Source organism: Mustela nivalis, assembly GCF_964662115.1.
Source record: "Mustela nivalis genome assembly, chromosome: 14".
Classification (NCBI taxonomy): domain Eukaryota; kingdom Metazoa; phylum Chordata; class Mammalia; order Carnivora; family Mustelidae; genus Mustela; species Mustela nivalis.
Window position 1 is genome coordinate 499,793 of NC_139033.1, and position 22,083 is coordinate 521,875.

General features: G+C 52.3%; 1 protein-coding gene across 11 annotated transcripts in view; it reads right to left on the reverse strand.

Moving 5' to 3' along the window:
- Positions 1–272: 272 nt before the first annotated feature.
- The window catches only part of UBE3B (ubiquitin protein ligase E3B), a 50,876-nt gene continuing 29,065 nt past the window's right edge, over positions 273–22,083 (reverse strand). For all 11 annotated transcript variants that reach the window (XM_082700085.1, XM_082700095.1, XM_082700090.1 and 8 more), the window contains 11 exons: positions 21,959–22,058; positions 17,052–17,171; positions 12,969–13,145; positions 12,744–12,854; positions 10,240–10,377; positions 9,879–9,944; positions 8,084–8,142; positions 5,559–5,741; positions 4,912–5,023; positions 1,900–1,992; positions 273–698 (listed from right to left, as the gene is read on the reverse strand). In XM_082700085.1, coding sequence (XP_082556211.1) covers positions 507–698; positions 1,900–1,992; positions 4,912–5,023; positions 5,559–5,741; positions 8,084–8,142; positions 9,879–9,944; positions 10,240–10,377; positions 12,744–12,854; positions 12,969–13,145; positions 17,052–17,171; positions 21,959–22,058 — 1,351 coding nt within the window. In that variant the 3' untranslated portion in view covers positions 273–506. The remainder of the gene's footprint in view (positions 699–1,899; positions 1,993–4,911; positions 5,024–5,558; positions 5,742–8,083; positions 8,143–9,878; positions 9,945–10,239; positions 10,378–12,743; positions 12,855–12,968; positions 13,146–17,051; positions 17,172–21,958; positions 22,059–22,083) is intronic.

Below are 22,083 nucleotides of genomic sequence, written 5' to 3' on the forward strand. Positions count from 1 at the left end.
AGAGGCTTGGCGAGGCCTTACCTGAGTAAAGAGTTTTCAGAAAAGGAAGGAGAGCATCTCAGCCCTAGTGGGCTCTGTGCACTCAGGACCGTATCGTGAAAGCCACTCTGGACCCTTGGAGTTTCGGGCACTCACTCGTTCATGCACAGCTCATTCAGCAAGTTCAGGAAAGAAAAGACTCACCAAAAAACCAAACTATCAAAAGGAGAAGTCCCTCTGTGACCACAAGCCTTGGCTTCAGGCCCCAGAAAGCAGGAGAAAAGGACCAGCGCTGGAGGAACCTGGAGGTTTATTCTCAACACCCTTCCCATCAGTGTCACCTGGAGAGTGCTACGGAGTCGTCAGGTGCATCCCAAGTAGTTGAGGCCACAGGGGAGTCTCATGGCTATAGAGAGTGCGAGGTCACCTGGTGGGTGGGTCACCCACTCCCAGAGCGACCCTGCCCCCTGGAGCTGAAGGTCCTTGGGATCCCAGGAGCCGGCCAGGGCAGGTGGCGGGGGCGAGAGCTAGGAGAGCTCAAAGCCCGTGTTCATGCTGATGGCATAGCGCAGCTTTTCCCGGAGGGCGCTCTTCTTGCTGTAGTTGGGCAGCTTGAGCAGGTTGAAGCAGGTGGAGGAGGTGGGCAGGCGGCCACCCGGCTCCCGCTTGCGGATGGTGAAGAAGCCCCGGAGGACACTGCCAAGGGTGTCCCCCGTGTCCTGCAAGCACACACCACAGCCTCGGTTGGGAGGCACTTGGCGAGGGAGCCCGGGGGTCTGCCAGAGTGGGCGACCCAGGAGAGGACCTGGCTAGTCCCGGGTGTTGAGCGGAACGGCCGGACTGGTGAGAATGCACTGCCACCCGAGATAGCCCCCCAATGGAGGGCACCTGGCCCCAAGTGCTGAGCTCACAGAAGCAGCCCTGTCCTGCATGGGCGACCCCTGTGTTAGGTAAGCGCTCAAAAAGGGGGCCTTCGGATTAACTGCTAGTTACCAGTTAACCAATTTCCAAAGAGCCAGACTACTATAGACACATTTAAGGTCCAAAAACAGCCTCCCACTTCCCACCGCCAGCACGTGGCCCAGGGCAGACTGCAATGTGTGGCAGCCTTCCTTAAGAGGACTGAGCCTTGGGATGCCTGGGTGGCTCAGTTGGTTGGACGACTGCCTTCGGCTCAGGTCATGATCCCGGAGTCCCGGGATCGAGTCCCGCATAGGGCTCTCAGTTCCACGGGGAGTCTGCTTCTCTCTCTGACCTTCTCCTTGCTCATGTTCTCTCTCACTCTCTCTCTCTCTCAAATAAATAAATAAAATCTTTTAAAAAAAAAGAGGACTGAGCCTTGTCTAGCATCACACGAGGGACCTGGAGACCAGCCTGCAGCATCCCAAGAGGCAGCTATGTGCAGAGGCTGCTGGGTTTTTGCCGGCAGGGGAGAGGGGTTGAGATAGTGTACCACGGCTGCTCTTCAAGCACCCTTCCATGGGGCAGGACAACCCAAGACATTTGTTCTCTCTTGCAGACGAGGAAACGATGCAGCCTGCCAGATAGCAAAGGCCAGCACACAAGCCCTTGCCTGCCCCATTCCTAAGCCTTACCCCCTCCCCCAACTGCCTCTCAGCCTGGAGCCCTGCCAAGCCACCTGCTACTAAACCACCCCCAGGTACCCTTTCCTGAGGGAGGAAAGAGAAAGGGACCCTGAGAGAGCTGAGGCCCCAGAGCAGCCCGAGTCCCAGGGCATCCTCTGGGGGCCCGACTGGTCTCCTGGCTGGAGCATTGTGGAACCTTCTCACCCTGCTCCCAGGAGCTGCGCGGCCCACCCCACGGACCCAGACCGGGTGTGAAGCTCCCCGCAGCGCCCATAGCAACCCCCCCCAAAGAGCGGGCGCCTTGCGCCAACCCCCCCAACCCCGGCAGCAGTACCTGATCGTCTGACACTTCCACACAGCGGATGGAGAAGGGAGGCTTGAGGTAGGCGAATCCTAGGAGCGGGGGCCTGGAGCAGCTGGTCACAAACTGCAACACAAGGCAGGTTGAGGGGACAGAGTGGGGCTCTTGCAACTTCAGCAACACGCCCCTGGCAGGCGAGCTGTGCTTTTTTGCTTTCTCTAGTCACAGTATGACTGGAGAGTGGAAGGTGACAGACCGTGCATTCAGCCCAAGAACTGGTACATGTCTCATGTCTCCCTTAAGGGTGTTGTTTTTGAAGGTTAAAACACACGAAAGCCACACCAGTAGATGTGACCAGTCATTTGTGCGCGCCAACCCAAGGGATGGTGGAGAATGTGTAGCTGAACAGCTCAGAAACAACACAAACTCCCCTCACGGGACCAATCTCAGTGGGCCTGGCACATGGGCCCTGGTGTAGAGAGACGCCACACACAGGAGCACCGGGCAGAGGGAGATGGTGGTGCCCCTAAGGATGGCGCAGGAGAGAAGGCCCGCTCCCCTCACACCTGGCTTTCTGCTCTGCTTCCCAGCAAGCCGGGGGATGGTGTGCAGGTGCGCTCACCTGAGCACCCCGGCCTGCTGGGTCACAGAGCAGTCTCTGCGAGCTTTGTCCCTGACAGACAAACCTGCTCTCAGCACGCAGACAATGATCAGGCGTCTGGCACCAGCAAGGCTGAGGGGGTGCACTGACACCCCAGACACCGAGAATGGGGCCTTTGGGCAGCCAGCCATGCACTCTTGCAACACTCCTGGGATTCCCTGCATCTTCCAGATGGCAGCACCTGGGTTATCTCCCTACACATGCAGCTCGTGTCTGCACAGGGGAACCAGACTGACTTAGAAATCCGAGCAAGAGACCTGCAGAGGAAGTCTTAGAAAGCACTCGCTTTTTAGAACTGAACATCAGCTAGAAACGCTCTCCCTTCTCCAGGGGATGTATGAGCCTACTACTGGGCCTACTACGTAACACCAAGCTGTGCTTCAAAATTTCACGGCAAGCTGTGTGTTTGGCTCTTAACTATTACCACTGAAACAGTGTTTTAAATGGTTGTGAGATTCCTGAGGGCAACCAGAGAGTTTTTGTGCAGCAGGTTTCAAAAACTATTTTTTACACCAAGTATCGATGCTACTACCCAGCAGGGTTTACTTTCCACCAACCAAAGCACAGCAGCAGCTCCTACAAAGCAGGGCTGAGCTCTGCACTGAGTGCTCTGGGACCTGGCCTCACTGCATCAGTTCTCGGGAGCTGTATGATTCGCTGTTTCAGGGATGAGGAGACAGACCCCAAGAGCCCATGCCTATCCCAGTTCAGGCCGCTCAGACCTGCCACATGCTCCAAGCTGGGGCTCGTCAATGGAGGGAATGCCGCTTTCATCCCCCTGGGACGGAAGGTGCAGGAGCAGAGGGCATAGGAAGCTGCCATCTGCTGGCGTGACATCTGAAGAAAGCAGAGTCAGGGCCACTCCCGTACAGTGGTTGTCTTCCACCTGGCGCTGGGCCTGGTTGCAGGAACAGCAGGTCTGGGGACCGGCTCTCCAGAGACACGAACATGCCCGCTGTGTGGGACAGACTGCATACAGTCAGGAGCCACGGGCTCTCTCCTCTTTCTAGGAGAGACAGAGGAGCGGTTCTATAAGCCAGCAGGGGGTGTTGTGCCTATAAGAGGTGCTGCTGAAAATCAGACTTGATTCTCTTAAGAATTTTTGGAATTATGTCTACCTGCCTACCCCAAGTCCTTTAAAACCCATGGGGACGAGCTGGGCATTTCTGCATCTGCGAGTGGGGGGCTCCTTGATGGGAATGAACTCTCCTCAGAATGAAAAACCAAGGAGCAAGAAAACCTGCTGCCCTTTCAACTGGTGACACTGTGTTGATTCAACAACCAAGGTTACCGGAGACCATTCTTGAAACCCAAATGTCCAGTGGAAAATAGCTCAAGGCACTTAAATGTACCCCCAGAATATGACAAAGTGTTCACGGTAAAATATCAAATAGGAGAGCAGGTGGCAAAGTGAGGATTCCATCTTTATAAACATGCACACGTGTGTAACAAATACAGACAAGTGTGCATGTTGTCCACTGTCCCATAAAAGGCTTTGCCAACGTAACAGGAAACAACAGAGTGGCGTCGAGCAGGGGAGGGGGTGGATGTTCTGAACATTTACAACTTCAAAGACACCGGTATAAGGGCTCTCTGCTCAGCAGGGAGCCTGCTTCTCCTCATCTCTCTCTCTGTCTGTCTCTCTGCCTATTTGTGATCTCTCTCTCTGTCAAATGAATAAATGAAATCTTAAAAAAAAAAAAAAAGACACCGGTAGAAGGGAACTGGTTAATGTCAGCCACTGTTTGCAGAAACACACATTGCTCTCAGCCTACTCAATCACATGTGTTTTACGGGCACACTGTATGTGTGGCACTGCATGTTTTATACCACTGAGAAAAAGGGTACACAGAGGCAGTCCCGGGACACTAGGAACAGAGACTCAAAAGTGTGCCTGTCTCAGGATGCCTGGCTGGCTCAGTCGGTGGAGCATGTGACTTGATCTTGGCATTAGAAGTTTGATTCCCCACAGTGGGTATAGAAATTATTTAAAAACAAAGCTTAAAAAAAATTTGCTTGTCTGTAATTTTAAGGTAATAAACACTATTTGCTTCTATATAGGAAGGAAGAAACGAGATGTGAGCAAGGCCAGCACCAGCGAAGGGGAAGACGGAGTGCTGAGGCCAACGAGCTCCTGTCCATGCAGGCCTATCTCTGCAGAGAGGTGTGCAGCAGCTCTGGGGCCCGTGTGACTCAGCCTCACCTCTGGCCTGTCTGGTTACTGTTTGACCCACCACGGAGGTGGCCTATGGGAGAGGATACGCTCATGATAGGAGGTCCTCCTGGTAAGGTTTATTTTTTCCCCAGTGTAAATTCTTACATCAAGTGGCCTCTAGGTTTACGAGAGTATCTATGAATGCACATCTAGGTAACATATAAAATACCTTCAAAAACATGGCTCTCTCGTCGGGTGTGAAGTCAGAGGCCAGAATATCCCAGAGCCAGATGATGACCCTGTGACTTCCATGAAAGCCACCGTAGTACACCGTGTGCTTCCTGAAAATAAGGAAGACAATGTGCTCAGCCACACATTCCAATGGGCGCTTACAGACCCAGGCAGGGACGGACTTTAGCCAAGTGGCACAGCCAGCTCTGGCAGGCCTGGGTCACTCCTGACTTCTCTTAAAGGAAGATGATCATGCCTTCGTGACCCACGGCCCTGGAAGCTGAACAAGTGGGGAGCTCCAGAGCTGTACACTCCTGTGACTCGCAAACAAGAGCTAACCAGAGGCCCTGCCCTGCCATTTCCCAGAATTCTGGAGAGCCCAACAGTCCCTGACACGCTTAGTCTATGCTTGCACTTCTGAGTCTCTAGGCAGACAAGTGGGGGAGCTTCTTTTCCAGAGCGATTCGCCCAGGGATCAGGGAGAAGTACACTTGGAGGTGGGCTCCTGAAATAGAAGGAGCTCAGCAAGGGGACAGCTTGCTTCCCAGGAGGCCAAAGATTTCACTCACCAACCCTCACTCACCAACCCCCACTCCCCGGCCCCGACCAACCAACCAACCAACCAACCAACCACTCGTTGCTTACTTTAAATCTTCCAGATCAATTTCAGCATTGTCACCAGAGATGAGACGCTGTAGCTCAGGGGTTGAGAACATCCGGGTCCACTCAGGCTTGATAATGGAGCGGAATCCGCTAATGAGGGCAGCTGTCTGGTTTTTTATTTGAGTGTGCATCCGAAAATGCGCCATCAGATGGATGTAGCTAATCCTGTTGCCAACAGGAACAAAACAGTGGGAATTAACAGGCCAGTGGGCTGTTACCAGTGGGCTGAAAGAGGAGTCCAGTCATTTTGGGACCACTTCACAGAAACACCAACGGTACCAGGGTGTTTCACCAGAATGATGCTGATGACGAAGACAATAGTGATGCTAGCTAGCTAGCCCTCCTGATGCGTTCAGGGCATTACCTCATTCACTCCTCCACCAAAACTCGGGGGTCAGACATCAGGAAACACCCCACTGTACCAAGAACCCAAGTGAGACATTCTCCGGTAAGGAGAGGGCCCTTCTCAGTACAAATGGTGCTTTTTGGACTTTTATTTACTATCATCCAATTAAGAGAGAATTCCATCCTTCAGTAAACTTTAAACAGAGAAAAAAGTGGTTTCACGAGGAAACTTCCATCAAAGCCATACTAATCTGGGCCAAGACTCTTAAGTCATGAAAAGCAAGCCTGAGAAAAGTTGTGACCAAAAGCAGCTGGCTTACACTTAAGTTCGACAGGAAGTCAGGGCACTAACAATGGTTCCGAGCAGACGGTCTTCTGGGCCTGCTTTTCTGAGCACAGTGACCTCATCTACGACTGTGTAAAATATAACACAAACCTTTGGAACAGGTTAAATCCAGTTATGCTAGCATGACTGATTTCTTAGCAAAGAACATGGGCCCAGCCCAGGCACGATTCTCCAAATTCCAAATTAGCACCCCAAATTAGCACAGTTCAAATAAAAATTTTACCCCAAAGGGCTCAGACCTGAGTTTCTGACCTTGAAAATGCATCTATTTAAAAAAAACTTATCCAGCAACAGACTTGCACACTGAAATGCTAAATACGACTTTTTCCATGATCGATATCCCTTTCATACATGCTTCGAGGCAGGGTGCTGCTGTTGTTCCATTTTACCAAAAGAGAGAGGGGGACTCTGGAGGGCTTTCCCATTTAATGCCCACCAGGAAGTGCAAGACCAAATATCACTCCTTAGGAGGGCGGAATCGGCCTTGACAAGCCTTTTAAGACCTTCTGTGGAACTGAATCCCCCGCTTATGCCAAGCTTTTTTGCTGAGAACATATAAGAGTTCGTGAAGTGGCTTTCCACACAGGTCAGGCAGGGTAGAAGTCTCACTCCAGCACAGGCTGTTGTCGGCCTGCTGCTTCTGGCCGTGACCCATGCTGTGAAACACGACCGATCTGGGGGTGATAGGGGTCTATGAGACATGTCACATAGCTGACACTGGTGACATTCACTGTTTTCATTAGAGAATCAGACACCTGAACCAGACATCCTCAAGGGTATTTTATACTCATGAGCTCAGAGAAGCCCTCTGAAGGGATGGTTATAGGCACACGGCAGGGAGCAATGGGATGAGGCTCTGCTCTCTGACGCCCCCCGGGCAGCGCCTCCCAACCTGGGCTCCCGGCTCTTTTCTCAGTTGTCCAACTAATGCCCCATGGCTTGGAGTCAAAACTGGTGTCCTTCCAACACGAGGAGAAGCAGGCCTGCTCTTCTGATCACACTGACCGTCTAAATAAAAGCTCCGCAAGCAGGAGGACTGATCCCCCACCTGATCCCAGAGGGACGCTCGGGCTGCAACGTGCATCTGATCCGAGTGACTCGCCAGGTGGGACTGAGCTCTCACCTGTCACTGGGAGAATGATGCTCAGCTGAGCCTGGTGGCAGGAGAAGACTGACAGATTGACAAAAGGGTCAGTATCGACTCCTCATGCCAGGTTCTTCTGTTTTAATGAGGTGAGAACAGTGTGGGTGGAGACAGTGCACTGAGGAGTTTTGCTTCTAGGTACCAAAGAGGCTGACATTTATGATAGATTTCTAAAAGCCTGTTATCCGTGACAATAGCTGCCGGGCCTCCGAGTCCCACCACGTCTAAGGACCTGTCTGTGGCATTTGAATTCATCACTGTGTCTTCTCAAGAACAGCATTTCATACAACTGCCACATGCTATCATTCCAAAATGATCTGCCCCTCCAAGGTGTCTTTCTGCCTCTGGGCCCTGTGGGTTCAGGACTATGTGTCTGAGCGGCTCAGAATCCATTTGTCTGCATCTTGAGCCGTCATTAAATTCCTAGGAACACCATGGCCTGGGTGCCTCTGACCTTAGATGTGCTACTGCAAAAAATAAATTGTCAATTCTTATTTTGCAAATCGAATTTAATACAATTTTGGCCTATGAACTGTAACCAGTAAATTCCATTATGATATTTATGGCCTCTTTCTACTTCAATCTATCTTAATAAATTCTCAAAGTAAGACCGGAGAGCCAGAATGAAGTCTTTTCAAGTGCTGACCTTAAAAATCGAATTGCTATACTCACTTATTTTCATTCGTAACAGGAATGGTCTTCCCTCCAGGAATCAGTTCATGGCAAACAAGCTGGGGGAGAAGATGGGGAGCAATTACTCGACAGGATTCTACTGGGGAAATAAGGCTTCCTGAAGATGAAAGGGCCCACCACTGATGTCCGTAATAACAGAATGAAGATGGGACATGTTTTGGAATAATCATTTTCACAAGAAGCCAGGGCTTAACTATCAACAAGCAGACCCTGTCCAATCAATATGGAAGGCTTCTTCTCTTCTGATCCTCATTAAGACATTGATACTGAGGCTTTGAAATGTTGTGGAGAGGACCGTGTTTGCATTAGGAGCACAGTTAAATAAATGTTGGTAAACTGTAACCTGGAATGTGCAGCTATTAAAAAATATGAAGAAAATGTGCATTTGTTGAGAAGGTGGGGAAAAAAATAATATATAATAACACGCATGGTATGATACCGTTTCTGGGGAAAAAAAAAAGTTACACAGGTACCCGGGGAGAGAATTCTGAAAACACACAGATGACACATTAACAGCAGTGCTCTCCGGGCGCTGGTGCTCTAACTGGTTTTTTCAGATACTGTGCTCATCTCATAGTGGAATCTGTGGTTAGCAGTTTGAATTATTTCTATCATCAGAAGAGAAAATTCTCAGGAGGAAGGCTCAAAATCTGATTAAAGATTTGAAAACTGTGGACTCAAGTATTTTCCTCAACTTCAGGCATTTCTGGGGGTCACCTAAAAAAATCAAAAAGGCATAATTTCAAAGCTAATTTTAGCAGAAATTCTACGAATAGGATATCCTGGGTCTCTGATGATGCAGAAAGGAACGATCGTGGCCTCTAGGCCCACCGCAGCGAACACCTTGTGGCAATCGGAGGACTCTGAAGCTGGGACTTCTGACCCAGCTTGGTGTTTCCCAGACAGGGCTCTAGGGAGCGCCTGGTCCATGTGCTATTACTTGGAGAGCCTCGGAGAACCACTCTGGGAGAAGGTGGAGGCTGCTCCCTCACAGGCCGGTCAGAGTGCTCCTACACCAGTGTGCTGGGGCTCTCTGCAGGGTGTAGCCTGCGGGAGTTCATGGTGTCACGCTGGTCCAAGAGAAGTGGGGCTCAGGGAGACTGAGGGACCTCTTGGAGGCGACGCAGGCTTGGCTCCAAGAAGCCAGCTCTGCACTACGCAGCTCTAGGTCCGGTTTTCCTCGCAGCCCTCAGAACATGGGTGCACAGAGGCTCATGCAGGTGTCCACTGGGACATCTCTGGAGGGCGAGGAGGGTACCTCAGGGAAAAGCCAAAAGGAAAACTCTGGGTCCTAAGAGACGCCTCTGCTGCCACAGTGTCGACAGTCTTTTCTCCCTGCTCTGCTCTGTGGGATGAGCCAGAGCAAGGACTGGATTCTGTTCAAGCCACTTCTCCGGTGGCTTCTTCCCCTCTGCAAATCACAAGCCTCCGTGTGTGATAGCTAATCCTCACCATGGCAAGGAAAAGCAATGTTACAAATGGGGAATTAGAGCTCCCATCAGGAATGACCCTAAATGCGATCTAAGCAATGCGGGGTCTCTGTGGGGAGCTCTCTGAGGGCCCAGCAGGCAAAGGCGAGGTCAACTGGGAATGGAAGGGGGAAGAGCCCCCTTGCTGGCGAGGCAGGAATTGGGGGATGGGCAAGGGGGCCAAGCACCAGAGGACAGGCAGCCCTGGTTTGTCGACCTCCCGGGGCGAAAACCAAGAATGGGGTGGGTCCCAGGAAGCCAGTGGAGGGCGGCAAAGAATTGCTCAGCCATAGAGGTCGACTTACCTGACCCATGACGTCCTCATCGTACGACAGAGTCAGGCCCAGGTCAGCAATGTCCCCATCATAGCGCTAATACAACAGAGAAGGGGCAAGTGTTGGGACCCAGCAGGCCATATCCTTGAAGGCTGTACCACATCCTGTCCTACCCAGTACTGCGTGGGCAGGACCACTTTGGCCACCAGGCCTGAAGCAAAGGCAAAGGCTGCTCGTCACTGTGAGCAAGGAGGTAGGAGTTCCCAGAAGGGGACATGGGAGCCTCCGGAAGCTACAGAGTGGCCCCTGCACCAGAGCAGGAAATCGCCTCCCACCACATGGGAACCCTGAGGCCTTCACTTGACAGCTACACCCACCATGTCACACTGACCTTAATGGAGGTGAGGTTTTTATAGAACTCCGAGTCCAGCGAAGGCAGCTCATCCACAGAGCTATAGAAGACGCTGTGGTGGTGCCCGAGCAGCTGGCTCAGGAAGAAGGATGCGAAGGGCACGTCCACCACAATTCCCTACGAAAGGGGAGATAGGAGCTTGCCGTCTGCCACGGAGGATCCCATCTCAGTGACCCTGTTGGGGTGGCTGGGGCTGCAGAGGGGCTCTGAGGGTGCCAAGGACATCGCTGGGTGCTTCCTAAACTTTCGAGTTGGAGACCAGTACCTCCCAACTACAGGACACTGCCAAGCACCTACGGGGGCCAGCAGAGCATAGCAGGTAAGGGCACAGGCTTCGGTGCTGCACCGCTCAGGGATCCAGCCCCAGCTGCACTGCTGCCTGGCTGCAGGCCATCAATCTCTCATCTGTAAATGGGGACTGGCACAACCTCCCAATTTTAAGGTTTAAATGAGCAGGGTGGAGAGAAATGCAAAGCACTGGCTCTCCCTTGGATCCAGGACAGGGTATGTCTCCAGGATAAAGACCTATCCAAGCTGGACCTAAGCAGCACAAGGCCTCTCGTACAAGCCCCACAGGGATTCCCCGGGGAGGGAACACAGCTCTCCACACACAGCACAGCATGCAAGGGAGGGGACGCGAAGGATCAGGGCCAGATCTGGAGGGGCCTCCTGAGGCTCCTGGAGTCTGAATTCTATCTGGAGGGCAGCGGGGAGCCCCAGGAAAGCTCTAGGCAGGGGCGTGCCAGGTTGTACTTGGCGTGGGGAATGGACCACAGGAGGAAGACAGGAGGCAGGGATGCAGCAAGGAAACCACTGCGGAACGCTGGGGAGGAGAGGCAGACTGTTCCGGGTGAAGGGAAGCATGTAAGTCGGAGAGATTTAGAAGGGGCAGGGGCTCAGGCTCGATGATGACCTGTTTCAGAGGACAGCAAGCGTTATGTGAGTTAATGCATGCTACTCCTCACATGTCCTAATTTCTCTGCACTGTTACTGCTGGAGAGGGAGGAGACAGACGCTGGGTCCAGAGGAATAGGGGAGGACATTCACAGAAGTCCCTGGTCTGACTCTTGTGGGCATATCACAACTACATGTTTAAAAGAGAAATGTGGCATATGGCCAGGAACATCCTCATGGGATTTCTTTTCTTTTCTTAAGATTTTATTTATTTATTTGACAGAGATCACAAGTAGGCAGAGAGGCAGGCAGAGAGAGAGGGGGAAGCAGGCTCCCTGCTGAGCAGAGAGCCCGATATGGGGCTCGATCCCAGGACCCTGGGATCATGACCTGAGCCGAAGGCAGAGGCTTTAACCACTGAACCACCCAGGCGCCCCGGGATTTCTTTTCTAAATGGGAATGAACTGAGAGATGGTCTCCATTTTGCAGATGTGGAAAGAGAAGCACAGAAAAGGAGCCCAGGCTCCTGCAACCGATCTAGGGCGGGAGGCAGCCTGAGGGAGCCTGGGCAGGGATGCAGATGGGGCATCTGCCAGCACCCTGGCCAGAGACTGAGGCCACGGACACTGAGAATGCAGATGCTTGCCCCCACATGGCCTCTCTTCCTGCTTCCCTCCATTTGCTCCAGCCACCGGCTCTGCCTTCCCCAGGATTTGTGCCGGGTGAGGGGCAGTACTGCTCAGGCAGTTTGGGAGTCCACTGTGAAGGCCACAAGCTCCTGCTGCAGCTTTCCTTCCAGCCTGGGGAGCAAGACCCTTAAGGTAGGGAGCAAGCGTCCCTGGAGGGAGTTCTGCTGGCTTGGCTCGCAGTGGACAGGGATCAGAGGCTGGGTGGACCGCTCCTCTCCTGCTGCCTACATGAGTCCACGCCGCCCTGACCCCACGAAACTGACGAGCCAGGCAGCACAGGAGGTGTCTTAACTCATTTACTATCTGCGGCAACCCAATAATATAGCTTTTATTGTCCCTACTTCCTCTGACAAGAACCAGGGCCTACAGAAATAAACAGGCCACACTCGCACAGTTCCCGGCTAGCCAGTGAAGACCGGTCTCGACCTGCTGTCCTGCTCTGGTTCGTAGGCAACACCAAGATGCCTGTGGCTTGCTCAGAAGCACTCACCCCAGTAACAAAGGATTTAAGAAAACAGCTGTAACGACTATCACACCCCACAAAATGCTGCCCTCCTACAATGGGACCATCCTGGCCTGAATGTGAATCTGGGTCCTACCACTTAACTAGTGCTGATACTCTAGACAAGTGACTTCCTGAAGCCTCACTTCTGTCACCGGCAGGTAAATGGGACAATGGCAGCCAGGCCACAGGACGGGCAAGAGGATGAAATGACACAGCACATGGGAAGCACCCAGTGTTTCTGTTCAGTAATCTTGGGTCCCGTCCTTTTTCTTGGGCTCCATCCCAATAACAGGGACTTTATGTGCCTGGGCCCAGCCAGGACACCGTGCACCAAGTCCCCGGGACTTCTAACATCTTGTTTTCCCTCCTGGTGCGACACTCCTGCGCGTGCATACCTCGTACACGGCCTTCCCCAGCATCTTGCCCACAAACTCGAAGAGTTGCAGGTAGTTCTCGTGAATGTAGGACGTGGGCGAGGGGTAGAGCCTCTCGTCCCCGCTGGTTGTCTGCAAGGGAGAAGAACAGAGAGAGGCAGGGAGCCCACGGGCCTGGCACTTTGCTTCTCATTCCTCACTGAGCTTTTGGCTGCGGTCAGCCCCGCTCCTGCGCCCCTTAAATACCTTGAATAGATTGAGCGCCGGGTCGAACACCCTCTTAATGATTTCCTCCAAGAACTCCTTGAAGACGCCGTCCTGGTCAATACCTGCCTCATCCACGCCGAGATCGTTGACAAACTTCACGCGGATGACGCCCTTCATGGCGTGCTGGGAGAGCTGCCGGAGCTGCTCGTAGCCGTCCTGCCGAGGGCAGAATGGCAACCCGTGAGGAGGGGAAGGCCCTCTGCCCAACTCAAGGCTGCTGCTCCAAGGCTCTGGCTCCCCTGTGTCTAGCCTTCCTGGCATCATTACTAAACACGGGAGTCAGGATGTGGGGTACAGGCACAGGCAGTTCTCACCGCTTTTAAATGAGCCCGTTATAAGGGAAACTCATTTTGGGGATGTGACTCCACTGCTCTGTGGCAAGGGGAGGTGGCCCTGAGATAATGCAGAGCACGGAGGTAGGGAAGGCAGACAAGATGAGCTGTGACAAGCTCTTCGCTGTCGAAGGACAGAAGTAACTGGGACAAGACCCCACCCATTTTAATGCAAAGACTAGCTTATTTAGCTCATGATAAAAATCAGCCGAACTCAGTCAAACCCCTATAAGATGAAAAATGAAAATACCCTCCCCCTGTCAACTCCTGGTAGCCTTCCCCAGGTAGCCTGGGTGAGTCAGGCTGAGGAATTCAGGGCAGTGGGGGGCCACAGAAGAGTCCAGGCAGGGTGAGATGTGGTGGACTTTCTCTGAAAGATCTTTGTTGGCAGCAGAGCAAACAGATGGCAGGGACAAGGGTGCGGGAGTGATGCTGGGTCCACATGAGGCAGGGGAAGCAGGGAGGAGCCCCGCACAGCCCCTGGCCAGCAGCCAGCCCGCAAGGCATGCAGCCATCCACACAGAACTCTAGGATGCGACTTTAGTGTTCTTGAACTCTATTATCTTGTTTAGTGCGCCTCCTGGTTCTGTCACCTAATGTGTTCCTGGCATCAGCAAGCTTAGTTAAGGTTTTTGTTTTCGAGGAGTGACCGTCAGAAGCAGTGCTGAACAAGACTGTGGCCAGGGAAGAGCCTTCTGGTCCAAGACAAGAGGCTCTATCTTGGGGGTACAACTGAGCTCTTTAGATACTGTCATTTAAGGAAGAAATCCACTGCAATACCCCACTGAGGCCGCCCATGGGTCTCCCTCCCAGTCACGGCTGTGGTGCCATCAGACATTCTGCTAACATAAGACAGACCATCTCCACGGCAGCCACCTGCCTGCTGGCCTGGTCCCTTATCGCTAAGCACATGGGGCCAGAATGCCAAGAACTGCTTTGGGGAACTCTTGCCGCCTTGCTGCTCATCATATTCCCCTCGTAATGCAAAGGACTGTCCCTGGTAGCTTCTGATCTTATCCTGGGGTTAAGCTCCCAAGTGGAGAGCCCATAATAACAAACTCTGGAAGGCAGAGGCTTTGGGTGCGCAGTCCCGAGAAGCACTTGAGAAGTGGAAGCCTGAGAAGCACTGAGTGAGAGGAAAAGCAACAGAACACAGGAAGTCAGCATGCAGCTGCAGCAGAATGGTTAAACCGTTCTGCCTGCATTTATGGTAATTATCCTGGCATGGAGTCGTGGATGGGTGGAGAATTCCAGCACGTTCTTGCTTGCCTGCAGATTTCCTCCATTCTGCTCTGAGATGATGCCTCCCTAAGCTGACTTCATGTTTGCAGGGGTGCCAGGATCACGCTGATTAAATGAGATGGTGTTACGTGCAAGCACTTAGCACGTGGCCACATGCAAGGCAGGTGCTTAAGGAATGTTCACTGGAGTCGAATCCTACTTCTTCTTTATCAGCCCCACGCTGGCCTTTTCTTTGAAGAGCTGTAGAGCAGAATGTGCCAGCTGCCTCCTCTGACAAAATTGCCTGCTGCGCCCTCTGGGCACGAGTGTCAGTACACGAGAACTGGATCTGCGTCCTTCCTTTTGAAAGGTGAGTGGGAGGAGGGTATCCTGCACTCAAAGAGCAGAGGCAGAGACTCTGACCTGGGAATGAGACTGGCTCATGAGAGCCCAGCTCTCCCACTGAGACCTCCGTGAGCGTGACTGTGAATCCCAGTTCCACTTGTGACTGCAGGGACAGAGCTGGGCAGAGGATGGTTTATGGTTCTTCCCGGTCCTGAGATGCTAGGGTCCCAGCCCCAGTTCACTCTCTGTGAGGGAAAGCCTTCCTGCAAGACTTCAGACTAACACCTGCACGGACAGCGCAGAAGCACTACCTTCAGTGAAACCACAGAGAAGGAGATTGGATAGAAGGCCAGAATCACACAGGAATGTCCAAGATCAGTTTTTTGATGCCCCCTTGTGTCCAAATCAAGCAAATGCCACTGGGCTCCCCTCTCACAACCAAACCAGCACGTGACGAGAACTAGGGCAACTGAGTGTATGACCCTCTCCCCTTCCTAGTTCAAAAGGAACAACAGTAATCTGTTTCATGACAAGATATACTCTAAGGGAATATTAAAAAAAAAAAAAAAGCAGACTTGGCCAGGAACAGACCAACACCCCCTGAGGGCTGTGTTTGAGGAAGCAGGCCCGGGGTAACTGGGACATGCGGTGAGTCTCCCACAAGCAGCGACACTTGAGGAGGGAGCCAGAGACTCTGTCACTCTCAGGACACACACCCATCTCTGCCACCCCAGCCTTCCTGTTGGTGCCGGCCACGTCTGAGAGGGACTGGGGACCGTAAGGGACAGGAGGAGCAGGTGGTCTCTTTTGGAGGGGGCACGAGTTCCCCAGCTGCCCAGCCCTCTCTACTGCTCGCCAGCCCTGAGGCTGGATGTCGGGTGTCATTGGCCGGCTCACGAGCAGGGCTCTTCCTTAAGCAGTTATCTAAATTGAGGCTGTGTTTCAAGAAAAGCAGGAGGGAGCAGTGCAAGTCGTATTGCTCACGGTGCAAACGAGATGCTCCTGCACGGACACACTCAGCCAGCCTGACCCATTCCCATGACCAGCAGGGTCCCTGGAGGCACTTAAGTCTCTTCTCTCTACCTTTAAGAATGTCAGAAACTTTGGTTACCAAACACTGCCTCTCCCCAGCAGACCCCTGTGTCAGTCACCAAGGTTCAGGGGAACTAAAAGCAGTTCTCTAGCGAAGGAGTGTGAATGCCCCAAGGGGTATATGAAATTGTGGGGGAGGGGGAGGAAGGGCTGCTGCCAGTGCCATTTGCTGGTGTCTGGCTATGTGGCCATGTGGCCACGTGCCATCCTGGGATCCCACGACTGCCCTATGCCGCAAAATGTGCTGATGAGGGGCTGTGGCTAGAGCCAGAGAGAAGGTCCAAAGAGCAAGCAGGAGCAACTATATCAAGTCCAGCCTCTCCTGGACATGTGGACTTGGGGTTCAGTCACCAATTTGACCACCGGCAGGGTCAGCACATTTGGGTGGGCTCCACACCGCACAACCCTGGGGGGTGGGGTGGGAAATGGCTCATGGTAACCTCACAGGCACACACATTTACTGTAATGACATTCCAGGAGACGGTAGCCAGTGTCTTGTTGACAAATTCATTCGGTTATTAGGATTTTCTGACATACAGAGGTAAAGCGTTCTGAAGACAGGGATCGGTCACAAGCGGGTCACACTGGACACTGGGTTTGGCTGAGGCAGGCCACTTCCCTGTTTCTCTGAAGTTCCCATCTACGAAGAACTCCTGGCTGTGCAGTAAACGCACCCCCCCCCCCACCATGACTCAGTAAACTTGATACCTACACTCCAGCCCCCTATTCACGGTTGGGAGTCTGGGCAGGATGTCTCCCAGGGCCAAGGGAGTTTGCACAGACATGAGAATGCCCACATGCAGCACTTCCTGTCCTCAATGCAAAGAGCACAGTGTCTGATGTTCCAGCCCTGGGGCCCTCATGGGGAAAAGGCAGGGAAATACCATACTGTGGGTCCCCAGCACTGAGGTCACGTTTAATCAGGCAGCTCTCCGGAGCACACGATAGGACCAATGGCCCCATTCCAACCCCAAGCCTTGACTTCAGTGCTATCAGATCAAGGAGTGACAAGAATGGTTGGAGGCAACAGATCATGCACTGAAAAGTCCACCTCTCTGGATGGGCTTCTCACCTCCAGCATCCGGGACCGTCGGATAGTGATGTGAGTGACGTGGGGAGAGGCCGAGCTGGTCTCCACGAGCCCTAGCTTCTCCTTCTCCTTGGTGACCATGTTTCGAAACAGGAGAACTCTCTGAAATGAGCAAAGGTGAGACCAGAAACTGGGTCAACAACTGATGATTCCCGAAGACACGCTGTACAAGATTAGTGAAACCAGTCATGTAAGAGGCAAGCAGAATGAGACTCTCTGACAAGTGCTGCAGGTTAGGAGTGTCTTGGGAGAATAGTAGATGTTCCCCCCAAATCTGGGGAATTAGAAATTATAGCTAAATACATGCCAAGGAAGAAAGGTCACAGAATGAACAGTCTGGCTGCAGCCAGAGTCCATGTAACAATGGTCTGAGAGAACATCGTTCTCATTCAGTTGATAAACCACTACAAAAACCTGGCAGCAGGACAGGTCACCCAGGGTGCTTTACAGAGCTGTGTTTGCTTTAAAGGACATCAACGTCATAGGTTGCAAAACAGAAACATTTCAAAGATAATTCTTTTCACTGTCAGAAGTTTAAAAAAGAAATGATCCCACAGAATAAAGGTCTTTGACCTCAAGCACACCAAAAGCCCACCCATCCCCCACCCCTACCCAGTAACATTTCTCAGTCACTGTTAGAGAAGAACCCTCTCTCCTGCCATGGTCAAGACCCTGAAAAGCCCCTTGTAGGAGAGTACGATCCTCTGCCCCATCCCAAATATGAGAATCACTGCTGTAAAAGCACTCAGATGATGTCAGCTGAATGAAGAAATAAATCCAAAGACTGCTCTGTTGTTATTTTTTTAAATGAGAATCCCTTCCAAAGTCAAAAGCTTTGTTAAATACAAACAGGACAGTCAGAACAGTAACAATGGTAATAAGGATTAACTGTATACAGGGGAGGCTAGTGCGCTCCCATTTGATCATTTAACTGGCCATGAAATAAATATAGCTGTAGCAGGAATGGCCTCCCAGGGAGGAGGAAGGTTATTTAGCAGAGGAACTACTTCTCAGCAGAGCAGTGTGATGTGGCTGGTCAGCGAGTCCTGAAACAAGGACTGAAGTGCTCAGAGTAGTACCAGAAGATCCAGGGTTTCCAGGACAACATGGAGGGGAAGAACAGACTGAGTGACAGTGAGGGCAGCTATGATGGGGTGAAGGCCACTGTCGCCTGTCCCGTCTGTGCCGGAGGACTGCTGACTTCCAAAACAGGTCTTTCACTTGTGAGCTGTGGGGCACAACCGCTTCCTCTGCCCCCAAATCTGTAGAACGATCACCTGCACATGAGGCAGAAGACGAGCTTCCCATCTGGGTCAACCTAGTAAGGGGCAGAGACCTCATATACGGAAACAGAAGTGCAGAGGTGGCTGAGGGACTGCCCGTCGCCCAGGAATCCCCGGACAAGGTCCTGATTTCCATGGGGTGTGGAAAACAGTTGCGGGCAACTGTAAGCAGGGCTCAAGGGGCTGAGGCCTCAGCAACCACAGGAGACGTCTGGGAAAGGACCCACTGTGCAGATGAAGAAACGGACTCACTCACCCAAGGTCCCAGAGCTGGTGGACAAAGGAGCCAGATTCAAACCCAGGACCCACACATAGCCCATCACACCACAGGGTGTGATGTGCTACCTAATGCCCTGCCCACCCCACAGGGCATTAGGCCTTTTAGGCACAAACAGTAGAGGAAGGACTCAAGTCCCAATGGGGAGATGAATCACACAGATGAGTAGAAGCTACGTAAGACGGCACAGAGAATGAAGTGCTGTGTGTGTGAACCAGGCAGAATTGAGGCCTTCAAAAACGTTAAGGGAAGCAAGAACAGCGTTGTGAGCCACCCACTCGAGTGAGATCAAGAACAGGGAGGGTTTGGCATTTAGAGCAAATGCCATAGTGACTGGGGAGACCCTATTGCCCTGTGCATTCCAGCAAGACGTGTCAGCGGGAGGGCAGCATACGCCTCATCAGGAGAGGACACCCTGTGATATACTGAGCCACAGATGCCCTTCTGGACCTGTCCAGGCCATCATGGGATCAGGAAAGGGGCCAGGGGCCAGGAAAGGTCCGGTCCCAAGAGATGGGAAAGAAAGAGTTCATGAATCAAGCAAAAGCCCTGATGGCAATCTTCAGCAAAACTCCCCAAAGCAAAAGCACAGCAAGGATTAGATTATAGCCCCCAAGTCATACCAACTAATCTCAGAGGTTCCCAGGCTTCTTGCTTTCAACAACCCCAAGGGCTCAGTAAGGACTTGCATGGCATTCCTAGGTCTAAAGAAATACAGAGCCATTTATAAGGTGGCTAGGGTCCTAAATCACTGAATGTGTTTGTGTGCACGGGGCGCCTGGGTGGCTCAGTTGGTTAAACGTCCGCCTTCAGCTCAGATCATGATCTCAGGGTCCTGGGATCGAGTCCCATCTCGCGTTCCCTGCTCAGTAGGTAGCATGACTTGTCCCTCTCTCTCTGCCCCTCTTCCCTCTGCTTGTGCTTTTTCTCTCTCTCAAATGAATAAATAAAACCTTTTAAAAAAAAGTAAGTATGGGACGCCTGGGTGGCTCAGTTGGTTAAGCAGCTGCCTTCGGCTCAGGTCATGATCCCAGCGTCCTGAGATCGAGTCCCACATCGAGCTACATGCTCCGCAGGGAGCCTGCTTCTCCCTCTGACTCTGCCTTCCACTCTGTCTGCCTGTGCTCGCTCTCAATCTCTCTCTCTCTTACAAATAAATAAATAAAAATCGTTAAAAAAAAAAAAAAAAGTAAAAAAAAAAAAAGTAAGTGTATGCTAAGGGTTTAGTAGCTGCTTTTTAAAAATACAGGTACACTGAAATTAACAAATTTAGTTAACCTTTTTAAAACCCAGCTTAGCAAATAGGACATCCTCAAGTGAAAGGCTGACAATGTGAGCTCAAGCTGGTACTTCACAGAGTGGCCAACAGATTTCACTGTGCTCCTCTCAAAAATGTAAACTGCCCTGTGACAACCCAGGGGCACGCGGGGATGCCATCTGTGAACTGCAGAGACACGGAGCGGATTCCTAGGCTGCATGATAAGGGAATGCCACGGTCCAGGGCTGACTCTGCAGGCACGGAGGCCCAGCGCGAGGTGTTGTGTCTGCAGCCGGACTGCACCACAGTGGACAAGGGCCTGGAGATGAAGGCCTTGAAGCCACTTGCAGAGTGGTTGCAGAAGGGGGCGATTCCTCAGAATCCTCAGAACACAGAAGACCCAGAGGGCAAACGAGTCATCTGTGCATCTCAGAAGATTTAGATTCCACTGTCAGTGGCTGTTCAAGAACCAAAGGGTAGATGGTACAGAGAAATCACTCAGCTTCAGGTGAGGAAGAACGTTCCATCACTGGGCGGAGTAAAGCAACAGCACGGCTGGCTCTGCCAGGCTGCAGGGCCTCCATCTGAGGCAAAGTCAGGGCCTCCCTCGGTGGGGGTGGGGGGGTGCAGAGGGGGTGGGAGACACGTTTCACTAAGTTATCTCCACGCAATCCCTTCATTTCTGAGAGGTTCTGCTGTCAAGTGCAATAACAATTTAAATAGCCACATCTGTCTGCGTATTGCTCCTCGAGGGAGAACAGCAGCAATTGCGAGTATTAACGTCAAGGTCAAAACAATATCAGAGAGCAATGAGGAGTAAGTAGCTCTGAAAAATAAGGTGAATAAATGTTCACATTTACAAAAATGTGACCTGTGCTGTTTTCTAGAAATGTCCTGTCAAAAAAGAAGGAAAGGAAAGAAAGACACAGGAAGACCTGCAGGAGCCTCCTCTCAGTGAACCCCGTACGCAGCGTCCAGCAGACATTTCTGGAGTGTCACTACGGACCAGAGATGGGGTGGTGCCTACCCTTGCTTCCCGACACTCTCACCACAGGACCCCATCCTTCCCGAGCCTCTCACGTCCCTTGAGCCTGGGACACCACGTTGCTGGTGTCCTTCCTCTTGTTAGTCCTCTCCTCGTGCTGGCACTCTCAAGGACAGGTCCCTGGTCATCTCGCTCCCTCTGGCTCCCTGACCATCCTGTCCATGGCCATGGATGCGGCCAGATGTGGGCGCTGTCCACATGCGGAGTGTCTCTCCAGCTCCGTTGCACAATGGCCTCGAGGAGCTGCGGACGCCTTGCCTGTTGCCTACTCAAAGCTGACCTCACCAGCACTGCCCAGACCTGCTCTTGCCTGTTCTCCTACCCCAGAAAATGATGCCAACAAGTGCCCCGGAATCCAGGCCAGAAACATGCCCACCATCTGAAATCCATCTCCTCTCTCCTTTGAATGTCTTCATTCTCATGATTCTATGGTCTTTCCTCTGCCCCTGGCCAGTCCTCTATCCCACGGCCAGAAGCAACTCTCTAAAGCTCTCTAAAACTCTCTCCCTGGTCTGACCAGGGGCCCCTAAAGCCGAAAACACTCCAATGAGTCCAACCAAAATCCACACTCCCGCCCTTGGTTCGCAAAGACCTTCCAGTATCAACTCCTATAAACCTCCTCAGCTTCCTGGTACCCCTTGGTGTTCTCCGCAGCCAGACCACATGGCGAGCCCTCCAGAAGCACCAATGCTCGATCACCCAGGCCTTTAACTACTGCCTGCTTCTGCCTCTGGAAGCTTCTCCTGACTCCCTTCCCCCACTCCAGCTGGGGCAGGTCCCCTTGACTGGGCCCCGCAGCATCCATCCCTGCAACACACACCCCACCTGCCTGAACTGCTAGTTCCCACAGTCTTCAGTCTCTGTACTTGGCTTAACAACCTGATGTAGCAGGAGATCAATCCCCGTTTGCATCTGCTAAGTGAGTGAGCTCATGTCTTTCTCTCCAACTGCTATAGCAAGGGCAGGTCAGGTGCCATGTGGTGGGACAGAAAGATGCTCAGAAGCCCAGCTCTGAAAGCAACTCACGTTTTTGTGGGGAATGACATGCGGGATATACTGCAGGATCAGCTGGGCCCGTTTCCGGTCCTTGTCCAGTTCTTGGAAGAGCACGCTAGGTTTGAGATCCCTTCAGAGGAAAGGCATGGGTTTGG